This window comes from Piliocolobus tephrosceles, chromosome 15 (assembly GCF_002776525.5).
Source record: "Piliocolobus tephrosceles isolate RC106 chromosome 15, ASM277652v3, whole genome shotgun sequence".
NCBI classification, from domain to species: domain Eukaryota; kingdom Metazoa; phylum Chordata; class Mammalia; order Primates; family Cercopithecidae; genus Piliocolobus; species Piliocolobus tephrosceles.
The window spans coordinates 61,508,604-61,523,015 of NC_045448.1; the positions used below are offsets into that span (position 1 = coordinate 61,508,604).

The 14,412-nt window shown below is 39.8% G+C and overlaps 1 protein-coding gene across 4 annotated transcripts in view; it reads left to right on the forward strand.

The window, feature by feature from the left end:
• KIAA1841 (KIAA1841 ortholog) overlaps positions 1-14,412 on the forward strand; it is a 60,260-nt gene that overhangs the window by 15,336 nt on the left and 30,512 nt on the right. For all 4 annotated transcript variants that reach the window (XR_002734950.2, XM_023228295.2, XM_026446632.2 and 1 more), the window contains 5 exons: positions 1,348-1,406; positions 3,058-3,218; positions 8,634-8,720; positions 8,833-8,943; positions 12,778-12,901. Coding sequence is in view for 3 of the 4 variants with exons in the window: in XM_023228295.2 (XP_023084063.1) it covers positions 1,348-1,406; positions 3,058-3,218; positions 8,634-8,720; positions 8,833-8,943; positions 12,778-12,901 (542 nt within the window). In the remaining variant the exon portion in view is untranslated. The remainder of the gene's footprint in view (positions 1-1,347; positions 1,407-3,057; positions 3,219-8,633; positions 8,721-8,832; positions 8,944-12,777; positions 12,902-14,412) is intronic.

Here is a 14,412-nt window from a genome sequence, read left to right on the forward strand (position 1 = left end):
CTGAGGCAGGAGAATCGCTTGAAACCGGAAGGCGGAGGTTGCAGTGAGCGGAGATCGCGCCACTACACTCCAGTCTGGGCGAAGGAGCGAGACTTTGTCTCAAAAAAAAAAAAAAAAAAAGAAATGCAGCAAAGCTAGTCATTCTGTTATCTTTACCTTAAATCAGTGGCTATAAATGTAAATATTTACCAAAAAAAAAAGTCTTCTAACCAGGAAAACTACCAAAATGCTTAATTAAATTTCTAATAATCCAGCCACTGGTTCCTAACTGGAATGGGGTATATTACCATTTCCTGAGGAGCTTTTTCACCAGCTGCTTCCTCCCTTCACCATTTGTGTTTAAGAGACTTGACCGGGCGCGGTGGCTCACGCCTGTCGTCCCAGCACTTCGGGAGGCCAAGGCTGGCGGATCACGAGGTCAAGAGATGGAGACCATCCTGGCCAACATGACAAAACCCTGTCTCTACTAAAAATACAAAAATTAGCTGGGTGTGATGGTGAACGCGTGTAGTCCCAGCTACTCGGGGAGTCTGAGGCAGGAGACTCTCTTAACTCAGGAACAGAGGTTGCAGTGAGCAGAGATTGCACCACTGGACTCTGGCCTGGCAACAGAGTGAGACTCCATCTCAAAAAAAAAAAAAGCCTTTAATCTAGAAGTGTCATTTAGAGAGACAGATTGGGATTACTTATTTTAACTATTGTCTGCTTAGTCATTTATTTAGAATTGTCTTAGTACTGTAATGATGCAAAACACAGTTTTCTTTCCTTAAACATACCTCATGGGAGAGGACAGGTTTGCTAAACTACAGCATCAGGCAGCATCTCCTTTTCTGTGTGCCTGAAAGCTCACTCATTATGCCTTTAGGAAGTAAGTTTAGTACTCTGCAGTAGTAAATTTTTTATCTTTCAAAATCTTTTAAAATTAAATATTTGTTCATAACAAGCATTGAACTCTTTTAAAAGTAACTTTTCTAATAACAAATGCTCTCATTAATCATTTAAAAAGTTTTCTAACTATTACTTGTGTATGCAATTAATTATAGTCTCAATTATCTTTTTCCCTGATTTAGTCAAGGAGAAGAATGCATATGTCATATCTTTAACTGGAGTCTTTTTACTTTATATGAATCTAACGCCAGAGTAAATTTATTGTGCATTTTCTCCATAACCTAAGTTTTAACATTGAATTTTCTTTATTTTGTGTATCTAACCCATAAGCTATAATAAGGTTGTATTAAATTATTCTTGTTACAGTAATGTCCTTTTTTAAGGTGAGAAGGAGCCTGTTCAGAGGAGATTGGGGTACTCATCAAAAGGATAATCTAATTTCTTTCTTTTTTTTTTTAGAGCCAGGAAATGTCATTTCAATTCTTATTTCTTCGGAGTTTTTAAAAATGGATTCACTGGTAAGTATTGACTTAAAAAATCAAAGTGCTTATGTTCACTTATGCTTTCTTTTCCTTCAAGTATCTCAAAAATTCTGAGACACTTTATTAAAATTATTGTTAATTTAAAAAACAATTTAAAAATTGTTAATTCAAGAGTCTAATTTCTTTTTTTTTTTGAGACAGAGTCTCTCTCTGTCGCCCAGGCTGGAGTGATCTCAGCTCACTGCAACCTCTGCTTCCCTGGCTCAAGTGATCCTCCTACCTCAGCCTCCTGAGTAGCTTGGACTACAGGCGCATGCCACTATACTCAGCTAATTTTTCTATTTTTTATAGAGACGGGGTTTTGCTGTGTTGCCCAGGCTGGTCTCGAACTCCTAATCTCAAGCAATCCACCTGCCTTGACCTCCCAAAATGCTGTAATTACAGGTGTGAGCCACCACACGGAGCCGGAATACTCCTTTTCTATGTTAGCAGATGTGATGTGAAGTTTGTTTATTTGACTCTTCGGAATTTGTACTAGTCCCTGTATTCTTTTATTTTTTAAATTAAACAGAGATGGGGTGGGGTAGTCTTGCTATGTTACTCAGGCTGGTCTCAAACTCCTGGGGCTCAAGTGATCCTCCTGCCTCAGCCACCTGAAGTGCTGGGATGTAGGTGTGAGCCACCATGCCTGGCCAATTCTCTGTATTCTTTCTACTCCTTAGCTCTTCCCCATTTAGCCCAGCTGATATCAGTTGCTTCAGGGCAGGGTTACAGAAAAAAAGCAGAGACTAAATGAGTTTTTGAGGTTTGAAATTTTTGAAACCTTTGAATTTTGAAATCTAAGTCCTAAAGGATAATTTTTATGCTGTAAGCATAAATATTTGGAAGAATACATGATTATCCTCTCTTTAAAGTAAATAAACATACCTCAGGTTGGAGAGAGAGAGGATGTAAGGAAGAGAGCAAACCCACCATAACTGTGAAAATTCTGAATTGACTGAAATTTTGTTTCTGACACCCAGGGAAAAGGAGGCTTCAAGTTCTAACCAAGTTTAATTATAAGAAGTTACAGACCTGGCACAGTGGCTCACGCCTGTAATCCTAGCACTTGGGAGGCCAAGGCAGGTGGATCACGAGGTCAGGAGTTCAAGACCAGCCTAGCCAACATGATGAAACTCTGTCTCTACTAAAAATACAAAAATTAGCCAGGTGTGGTGGCGGGCACCTGTGAGCCCAGCTACTAGGAATGCTGAGGCAGGAGAATCGCTTGAACCCAGGAGGCGGAGGTTGCAGTGAGCTGAGATCGTGCCACTACACTCCAGCCTGGGCGACAGAGCCAGACTCCGTCTCAGAAAAAAAAAAAAAAAAAAAGCAGTTACATATTCTGTACACTTGAGTTTTTAGACTAAGATTTATATCTGCCACAATTTTAAAAGATGCATTATTATTATTTGAAATATTCTAAAGAAGGTTGAAAATAATTTTTTAGGTATGTATATATGTTGTTACAAATTTGACCTGCTGGATTGCCTTTGAAACAGTATAGATTAAGTCAAATAGGCAAAACCCAGTTAGTGCCTAGCAACATGTGGGTTAGACTTTTGATGAATTTTGTCTTTGAAAGGTATTGCTATGACGTTGTCCTACATGGTACTATTTTCAACATTTATTTTCTGTGATTTTTTAGGTTGAACAGTGTATTCAGTATTGCCACAAAAATATGAATGCCATAGTAGCTACTCCATGCAACATGAACTGTATTAATGCAAATCTTCTCACACGTATAGCTGATCTATTCACACACAATGAAGTTGATGATTTAAAGGACAAAAAAGATAAATTTAGAAGGTAATTTCAAAAATTTAATTTTAAACCTAATATTCCTGTTAAAAGAAATATATTTTTATTGCATATGAGTGAAATATTCTTTTTTTTTTTTTTTTTTTTTTGAGAAAGGTTTTCACTCTATTGTTCAGGCTGGAGTTCAGTGGTGCAATCTTGGCTCACTGTAGCCTCAACCTCCTGAGCTCAAGTGATTCTCCCACCTCAGCCTCCGAAATAGCTGGGACTACAGGCGTGCACCACCATGCCCAGCTAACTTAAAAAAAAATTAACTTTTTGTAGAGACAGGGTCTCACTTTGTTTCCCAGGCAACAAAGTTGCCCAGTTTTTGAAATTAATTTTTACTCTCTCTTTTCATTTATAGTTAGCTTATTATTACTATTTTGAGATGGTCTTTCTCTGTTGCCCAGGCTGGAGTGCAGTAGCAAGATCTTAGCCACAACTTTCACCTTCAGGCTCAAGTGATCCTTCCACCTCAGTCCAAGTAGGTGGAACCACAGGCACACGCCACCATGCAGAGCTAATTTTTGTATTTTTTGTAGAGATGGGGGTTTGCCACATTGCCCAGCCTGGTCTTGAATTCCTGGGCTCAAACGATCCAACCGCCTTGGCCTCCCAAAGTGCTGGGATTACAGGTGTGAGCCACCATGCCTGCCCAAAATACTCTATTTTTAGAATATATTTAGAAATATATTTCTATTTTATTTTAAATGAAGTAAGTAAAGTGAAGTAAAATTTATCCAGAGCCAATGGCTCAAGATAAAAATTAGTAATTAGTTACTTTGTATAATGGACATATGAATATATAGTGATAGTGAATTATGTTAATTATGAAGATACTACTGAAGAGGCTAAGGTAGGATAATTACTTGAGGCAGGTGTTCAAAGCTGTAAGGCACTACTGTTATCCCTGTGAATAGCCACTGCATTCCAGCCTGGTCAATATAGTGAGACCCTTTTCTAAAAAACTAAAAATTATTAAAACATACCTTAGATAAAGGGAAAAGTGGTATGAAATGAGGTCAGCAGTAGTTACATCATTTAGGGGCTGTTTGGGTCATAGCCAGGAGGATATACTTTAGGTGTGAATGAAAGCAGGGGAGTGATGTGATCTGATTTGTTTTTAAGATACCATTTTGGTTGCTATGTGGAGAATAGATGTTAGGGATTTAAGAAGCAAGGAGACCTGTTCAGAGGCTGGTGTAGTAGTCTGTTGAGAAATGAAAGGGTTTGCACTAGGGTAGAAACAGCAGAGCTGGAAAGAAGTAGATGGACTCAGTTGTTAGATTTATGAATGTAATGATGTGGGAAGAGAGAGGATTCCAGGATAATTATTAGGTTTTCAGTTTGAGTAACTAAGTGGATGGTAGTGCTATTAATGGAGAAAGGAAACATTGGGAGGGGAAGGAATGGGGTAAGGGAAATCAAGAGATAGATTTAGGTCTTTTTGAGATTATTTAACATACTTCTTGGACATTCAAGTAGGTTGACAAGTAGATACCTGGATATATTAGTCTGGAATTTAGGTCAAAGGTCAGGACTTAAAATAGAAATTTAAAAGTAGATGAGATTTGAAACCATGGAACTGGATGAGACCATACTTTTTTGTATGTCCTGTTCAATAAATCTTTGCCTCCCTAAAAGTGGTGAAGACATTGTCCTATGTTTTTCTGTTATTCATCTTGAATTAATTTTTTTATATGGTATGAGGTAGGGGTCAAGGTTCATTTTCTTTTTTTCTCAAATAGATATCTAGTTGACACAATACCATATGTTAAAAAGACCATCCTTTCCCCCACTGAATTGCAGTGGTACGTTTACTATATGTTTCTGAATTGTCCTTTTTGTTCTGTTGATTTCTTTGTCTATCCTTGTATCAGTAGCACACTGTCACACTGTCTTTTTTTTTTTTTTTGAGACAGAGTTTCAGTCTTGTCACCCAGGCTGGAGTGCAATCATGAGATCTCAGCTCTCTGCAACCTCCGCCTCCCAGGTTCAAGCAGTTCTGCCTCAGCCTCCCAAGTAGCTGGTATTATAGGCACCCATCACTACGCCCAGCTAATTTTTGTATTTTTAGTAGAGATGGGGTTTCACCATGCTGGCCAGGCTGGTCTCAAACTCCTGACCTCAGGTGATCCACCCGCCTTGGCCTCCCAAAGTGCTGAGATTACAGACGTGAACCACCACACCCAGGCAACACACTGTCTTAATTATGATAGCCTTATAATAATTTTTGGCATCTGGTAACTTAAATTCTCAAGTTTTGCCTATCTTCAAGATTGTAGTGTTCTCTATTAAGTTTTTGGCATTTCTATATAAATTTGATAATCAGCTTACCCATTTTCTCTTTCTCACAAACACATAAACATGCTAGAATTTGGGATTCATGTAATCTGTAGATCAATTTAGGAAGATTTAACGTTTTAATAATACTGTGTCTTTCAATCCATGAATATGGTATAACCTTCCATTAATTTGAATTTATTTCACCAATGTCTTGTGGTTTTCAGTGTAGAGATATTTTTCCTTTTTTATTTATTTTATTTTATTTTTTGAGACAGGGTCTTGCTCAGTCACCCAGGCTGGAGTGTAGTGGTACGTACAGTCATGGCTTACTGCAGCCTCAAACTCCTGGGCTCAAGCATCCTCCCACCTTGACCTTCCAAAGTTTTGGAATTACAGGTGTGAGCCACCATACCCAACCTCCTTTTTAAAATTAAACTTATTCCTAGGTATTTAATATTGTTGGTGCTGTTGTAAATGCTACTTTAATTTATTTCATTTTTTAATTGTTAGCAAGATAGTATTGATAAAGGCTACCGAATATTTAGATTCACCAGAAGAGAAGTAGCCAGTTAAGAGCCTGAGAAGGAAGAGCCAGTGAAGTAGAAAGGAAGGCAGAAGGAAAGAAGGTTTCCAAAGGAAGATAATGATTAATATTCCACCAAATATGTGGAATGCTGCTATCACATAGAGTAAGATGGGGACAGAAATGTGACCAAGTGGATTTAGAAAATTTTTTTCCAGATGTTTTACTTTGAATGATTGCTGAAAAAATTGGCAGTATCTATTAGGGATAGGTAGGCTCAAGAGAGGATTTTTTGTTTTTTTAGGAAGGGAGATACTAGATTATGTTTATATGCTGATCAGAGTGATCCATTAGGAATAAATTAATAATTCAGAGGATTATTCAAGAATTTAATCCTGGCTGGTTGCAGTGGCTCACGCCTGTAATCTCAGCACTTTGGGAGGCCGAGGCAGGTGGATCATGAGGTCAGGAGATCGAGACCATCCTGGCTAACACAGTGAAACCCCGTCTCTACTAAATATACAAAAAAAAAATTAGCCGGGAGTGGTGGTGGGTGCCGGTAGTCTCAGCTGCTCGGGAGGCTGAGGCAGGAGAATGGCGTGAGCCCGGGAGGCGGAGCTTGCAGTGAGCCAAGATCGTGCCACTGCACTCCAGCCTGGCAGAGTCAGACTCCATCTCAAAAGTAAAAAAAATTTAATCCTTAAGGGGAATGAGGCAGAGAGGAATTATTCAAGAGCTAAATAATTGAAAACAGGAATGGAATTCTAAATCCAGATTTGACTTTTAATAACAGAAGACATTACACAAGGAAAAAATGGAGACAGGTAGGATATACATTTAGAATTAAAGACATACGCCGGGCGCGGTGGCTCAAGCCTGTAATCCCAGCACTTTGGGAGGCCGAGACAGGCGGATCACGAGGTCAGGAGATCGAGACCATACTGGCTAACACGGTGAAACCCCGTCTGTACTAAAAAATACAAAAAACTAGCCGGGCGATTTGGCGGGCGCCTATAGTCCCAGCTACTCGAGAGGCTGAGGCAGGAGAATGGCTTAAACCTAGGAGGCGGAGCTTGCAGTGAGCTGAGAAAAAAAAAAAAAAAAAAAGAATTAAAGACATACTTAGAAGACTCAACTTCAGTTATATTATGCATAATAACAATTTTTTTTTTTTTTTTTTTTTTTTTTTGAGACGGGGTCTTTCTCTGTCACCCAGACTGGAGTGCAGTGGCGTGATCTCAGCTCACTGCAAGCTCCGCCTCCCGGGTTTACGCCATTCTCCTGCCTCAGCCTCCGGAGTAGCTGGGACTACAGGCGCCCGCCACCTCGCCCGGCTAGTTTTTGTGTATTTTTTAGTAGAGACGGGATTTCACCCTGTTAGCCAGGATGGTCTCGATCTCCTGACCTCGTGATCCGCCCGTCTCGGCCTCCCAAAGTGCTGGGATTACAGGCTTGAGCCACCGCGCCCGGCCCATAATAACAATTAACGTTTATTGAATGCTTAACACTATATCTAGTACTCTTTAAAAACATCACTTAACCCTCATAAAACTTTATGAGATTGGACATACTAACCACACTTTATAGTTGAGAAAACAAGGTTCAGAGAGGTTAAGTAGTTGCTAAAGATCATATATCTAGTTATTGGTAGGCCTGGGTTGTTAAATTCTCAAAATCTTTAATGTGGGATATTCCAGTAACAAAGGACTAAAGGAGGCCAGGCAAGGTGGCGCAAGCCTGTAATCTCAGGACTTCGGGAGGCCAAAGCAGGAGGATTACAAAGGCCAGAAGTCTGAGGCCAGCCTGGGCAACATAGCCAGCCCCAATCTCTACAGATTTGTTTTTTTTTTTTTTTTTTTTTTCAATTAACTGAGTGTGGTGGCACACAGTAGTCCTAGCTACTTGGGAGGCTGATGTGGGAGATGGCCTGAGCCCAGGAGTTTGAGGCCCAGGAGTTTGAGGCAGCATTGCACACCAGCCTGGGTGATGGAGCAAGACCCTGTCTCTAACAAAATAAAATAAGGCCGGGCGCGGTGGCTCACGCCTGTAATCCCAGCACTTTGGGAGGCCAACATGGGTAGATAATGAGGTCCGGAGATCAAGACTATCCTGACCAACATGGTAAAACCCAGTCTCTACTAAAAATACAAAAAATTTGCTGGGCGTGGTGGTGCACACCTGTAGCCCCAGCTACTCGGGAGGCTGAGACAGAATAATCACTTGAACCCAGAAGGCAGAGGTTGCAGTGAGCAGAGATCACACCGTTGCACTCCAGCCTGGGCATCACAGTGAGACTCTGTCTCAAAAAATAAATAAATAATAAAATACAATTTAAAAATGACTAAAAGATAGCAATTTATCAATCTTATTTTTTATGAGAAAATAGATGATTGATCAAGCAGTTTTGATCAGAACTGCTTAATTTTATTTACTTAGATAATAATAAACTGTTGTTTATTTACTTAGAACACTAAAAATGTGTTACAAACTCCCAAAGAGAGCCACTAAGGATTTATTAATCTTATTTTACAAATGCACAGATTGGTTTGTTTATTTTCATCATTATAAAGTAAATGTAGAAAATTAATATTTTGGTCATTTGTTGTTAATAGCAAACTTTTTTGTAAGAAGATTGAAAGACTGTTTGATCCTGAGTACTTGAATCCAGATTCTCGGAGTAATGCAGCAACATTGTATAGGTATGCTAACATGTTTTTTTCTTTGATGTGCTTTATAATGCAGCTATATTCTTTAATTTACTACATTTACATGCTTCTTCCTGGATGTTTTTTGTATTTTCTTTGTTTATAGATGCTGTTTGTGTAAGAAACTTTTAACAAAAGAAACAGAAAGAAGAATTCCTTGCATTCCTGGAAAAATCAATGTGGATCGACATGGAAATATTGTCTATATTCACATAAGGTGTCGTGAAGATAAAATATATTTATGTATATGTATTTGTTATTGTTGTTATTGTTGTTGTTTTGGAGACGGAGTCCTACTCTGTCACTCAGGCTGGCATGCAATGGCGTGGTCTTGGCTAACTGCAACCTCCCCCTCCCAGGTTCAAGTGATTCTCCTGCCTCAGCCTCCCGAATGGCTGGGACTACAGGTGCATGCCACCACACCCAGCTAATTTTGTATTTTTAGTAGAGATGGGATTTCACTATGTTGGCCAGGCTGGTCTCGAACTCCTGACCTCGTGATTCACCCACCTCAGCCTCCCAAAGTGCGTATTTATAAAAATATAACTACTTTTATAAGGAATGGGATAACATCTTTTTTTGCGTGTGATCCAACTTTAATTTAGAAAAATACTTTCAAAACGAGGTAGTTGTTAGTACATTTTATTTACTGGGTAAATGTCATAATGTTTTAAACATTAAAATGATAAAAAATGTTGTATGTTCATCTTGAAAGGTATTCTGGTTAGTGCCTTTAAAATGCTGTCTTTTTCACTAACAGATTTTAGTTATCTGTACAAATGTTATATTGAATTTTACAAGAGAACCAAATTTACTTTCTGGTAAATTTTGGTGGGGAAAATTGTCTTTAGCGTTGGATTTTCTGTCATCTATTTGTTCTTCATACTTTGTCAGTATTTCATTAATATATAGGCTGGGCACTGTGGCTTACACCTGTAATCCCAGCACTTTGGGAGGCCAAGGCAGGTGGATCACCTGAGGTCAGGAGTTCGAGACCAGCTTGACCACTGTGGTGAGACCCTGTCTCTACTAAATACAAAAAACTAGTCGGGCATGGTGGCAGGCGCCTGTAGTCTCAGCTACTTGGGAGGCTGAGGCAGGGGACTTGCTTGAACCAAGGAGGCAGAGGTTGCAGTGAGCCGAGATCATGCCACTGCACTCCAGCCTGGCGACAGAGCAAGACTCCATCTCAAAAAACTAAATAAATAAAATAAAAATTAGCCGGGCATGGTGGTGCACACCTGTAACCCCAGCTACTTGGGAGACCAAGGCAGGAGAATCGCTTGAGCCCAGGAGGCGGAGGTTGCAGTGAGCTGAGATCACGCCATTGCACTCCAGCCTGGACAACACGAGTTAAATTCCGTCTCAAAACAGTAAAATAAATAAATACGTAATACATATTTCTCTTTGTATTCAAAACAAGTTCTCATTCTGAGTTGAGGGTGGGTGTTGAAACTTGGTATAATGTCTCAGGAGGCAGAAACCTCAAAATGTGTATTCTTTGACAACATCCTTCATCCAGTATCATTCAGGCTGAAATGTAGCAGTGTGATCGTAGCTCACCACAGCCTTGAACTCCTGGGCTCAAGAGATCTTCTTGCCTGTATTCCCAGCATTTTGGGAGGCTGAGGTGAGAGGATTACTTGAGGCCAGGAGTTTGAGACCAGCCTGGGCAACATAGCCAGACCCATCTCTACAAAAACAAATTAAAAATTAGCTGAGTATGGTAATCCTAGCTAGGAGTCTGAGGCAGGAGGATCATTTGATCTCAGGAGTTTTGAGGTTGCATTGAGCTAGGAGCATGCCACTGAACTGAAGTCTGGACAACAGAGCAAGACCTTGTTTCTTAAAAACAAAGTTATAAAAAAGTATATACATACATAAAAGTTGTTAGTGGTTAAAAAAATAGGATGTTCACTAAAACATTAATTGTGGTGTTACCTTTCAGTGATAGTATTATGGATGATTTTAATTTTCTTTTTGTTCTTTTTTTCTATATTACAAATTTACAGCATGCACTGTTATGAAAGAAACCCTACAAATGTTAAATTTCATATATATATATTTGATATATATATATACACACACCTATTAGTAGTACATGAAAAAGTAATTGATATTAACCTCAACATCCATGTCAGCAGTTGATGTATACCTTTTTTTTTTTTTTTTTTTTTAGAGACAGTCTTTGTTGCTCAGGCTAGAATGCAGTGGTGCGATCATAGCTCACTGCAGCCTTGAACTCCTGGACTCTCAAGGCTCCCATATCAGCCTCCTGAGCTGGGACCATGGGTGCGCACCACCATGCCTGGCAACCTGGCAATTGTGTGTGTGTGTGTGTGGGTGTGTGTGCGTGCGCGCACAGGGTTTCACTGTGTTGCCAAGGCTGGTCTTCAACTACTGGCCCAGGCCTCAAGCAGTCCTGCCACTTCAGCCTCTCAAAGCACTAGGATTACAGGTGTGAGCCACCATTCCCGGCAGATGTATACATTTAAAAAATTGTTTTTAAATTAATTTTTTTTTTGAGATAGAGTCTCGCTCTGTCACCCAGGCTGGAGTGCAATGGCGCAATCTTGGCTCACTGCAACGTCCACCTCCTGGGTTCAAATGATTCTTCTGCCTCAGCCTCAGTCTCCCGAGTAAAACTCTCTGACCTAAAATTACTTTTAAGACAAATGTGCCTGCGTAATTTGTAATAACATCGTGACATTTTATTTTTGAGCTAAGCACAAAGCCGGCAAAGTTAGAAAAGACTGAAATAAAGACTTAAAAGAATCAGGTCTATAATCCCAGCAGTTTGGGAGGCTGAGTCAGGAGGACTGCTTCAGGGCAGGAGTTTAAGACCGGCCTGGGCAACATAGCGAGACCCCCTTCTCTACAAAAAATTTTTTATATTAGCCAGGTGTAGGTTTGGCACAGTGGCTCATGCCTGTAATCCTAGCACTTTGGGAGGCTGAAGCGGGTGGATCACCTGAGCTCAAGAGTTCGGGACCAGCCTGGCCAACGTGGTAAAACCCTGTCTCTACTAAAAATACAAAAATTAGCCAGGCATGGTGGCATGCACCTATAATCCTAGCTACTCGGGAGGCTGAGGCAGGAGAATCGCTTGAACCCGTCAGGGCAGAGGTTGCAGTGAGCCAATATCATGACCCTTCACTCCAGCCTGGGCAAAAGAGTGAAACTGGGTCTAAAAAAAAAAAAAATTAGCCAGGTGTGATGACACATACCTGTAATCCCAGGTACTCAGAAGGTACTGAGGTGGGAGGATCACTTGAACCAAGGAGTTTGAGGTTGCCAGTAAGCTATGATGATTGCACCACTGCACTCCAGGGTGGGTGACAGAGTATGACCCTGTCTCAAAAACAAAACAAAACAACAACAACAACAACAAAAAAAAACTTGAATTGTATATGACCATAGCAAATATGGTTTTGAGCCTTTGCTATTTTTTAACTTTATATTATTTAATTAAAAAATATATATTACGAAGACCTGATTGTATGTTCTGTATTGCTCAATTACTAAAAAATACTTGAAAATAGTGTAAAATACTAATACATTAATGAAATGTTATTAGTAGTGCATTAGTGACATAAAGTACTAATACATTAATGATTCTAATGTCTAGAATCACCAGTCCTATAACATATGCATTTAGAATAAAGCTTCCATTTAACATATGCCTAATTCCCAATTGTTGGCCTGTTCAAACTATATTTAATTTGTAATCCTGTATCTAGCTTTGCAAAATAATTTGATATTCAAATAATTCATACCTTTTCCTGTTGTCCACCAAATATACAAACCCTGTCTCTACTAAAAATACAAAATTAGCCGGCTGTGGTGGCACACACCTGTAATCCCAGCTAGTTGGGAAGCCAAGGCAGGAGAATTGCTTGAATCTTGGAGGTGGTGGTTGCAGTGAGCCAAGATCATGCCATTGCACTCCAGCCTGGGCAACAAGAACAAAACTCCATCTCAAAAAAGATAATAAATAAATAAAGCAAATCATTTGTATCACTTGCTTGTAAAATTGAGGCTCTTTCCCCAGAGATAAGACATGGGATGTTCATGAGTATTTGAATAGTCTTTTTGAAGAATTAAAATCTTGGAGAGATGTATACTGGCGATTGTGGGGAACAATCAACTGGCTGACTTGTTCAAGATGTTATCAGGTAAGTTTTTTCTTTTAGTGTCCTGCTCTGCAAATATTGAGAGCGAGATTCTTTTGATATCTGCTGTTTAATCAATGTATTTAAACGTGTTTGGACAATATCCAACATCTTTTTAAAGAAACTAGTGGCAGCTGGGCATGGTAGCTCATGCCTGTAATCCCAGCACATTTAGAGGCCGAGGCAGGCAGATCGTTTTGATCCAGGAGCTCAAGACCAGCCTGGGCAACATAGGGAGACTCCATCTCTTAAAAAAATAAAACTAGGCCTGGTGCGGTGGCTCACGCCTGTAATCCCAGCACTTTGGGAGGCCGAGGTGGGTGGATCACGAGGTCAGGAGATCAAGACCATCCTGTCTAACATGGTGAAACCCCATCTCTTGTATAAATACGAAAAATTAGCCAGCTGTGGTGGCACGTGCCTGTAGTCCCAGCTATTTGGGAGGCTGAGGCAGGAGAATCACTTGAACCTGGGAGGCAGAGGTTACAGTGAGCCGAGATTGCACCACTGCCCTCCAGCCTGGACGACAGAGCAAGACTCCATCTCAAAAATAAAATAAAATAAAAAATAAAATTAGTGGCAAAAGCAAGGGTGCTGCTAAACGTTTTTGCATCTGGCTTCATATCCCTTGACATGTTTCTTCTTTCTCTTTTTCTCTTTTTTTATTTCCATTCCTGAAACAATCAAAGACTTGTTGAATTTTTAGAAAAGTAACAGGTTTTGGCTGGGCATGGTGGCTCACGCCTGTAATCCTAGCACTTTGGGAGGTCGAGACAGGTGGATCACCGGAGGTCAGGAATTCGAGACCGGCCTGACCAACATGGAGAAACCCCATCTCTACTAAAAATACAAAATTAGCCAGGCATGGTGGCGCATGCCTGTAATCCCAACTACTCAGAGTGCTGAGGCGGGAGAATCGCTTGAACCTGGCAGACAGAGGTTGCGGTGATCCGAGATTGCACCATTGCATTCCAGTCTGTGAAGGAGGGAAACTCCATCTCCAAAAAAAAAAAAACTCGCTGGTTTTAAGTGATCAAATCCAGTTTTTCAATGAAAACAATTATATAAAAAAGTCCTTATTGCCTTCACTTGTTTCCAGCCAAACTATTTTCTCTGTTGTTCTATACATTTCTACAGAAATTCAGAAGCACCTTTGCAGATAAGATGCTATTGATGTGTGCCTTTGTTGTTATAACAATTTTGTTCCCAAAAAGTTTTTTTATTAATGTTTATAATAAAAGCATAAGAAAACTTGCTATTTGTAGGAATCTATAATAAACCCTTTTATGGAATAAATAGGTTTTTCTAAGTCACACTCATTCCTAATTAATCTTATGTAGAAATGTAGCATTCTCGACATATAATTTCTTTTGAATCCCTGAAGTTTTCCTCTCCCCAGTACTTTTCCTCTCTCATTTGCGTGATGATTTTCAATAGAGGGAAGGAAGAACAGCCTATCAGAATCTTCAGATTGGGATTTTAAACTGTTTAAGGTCCCACTCAATGGGTTCTAC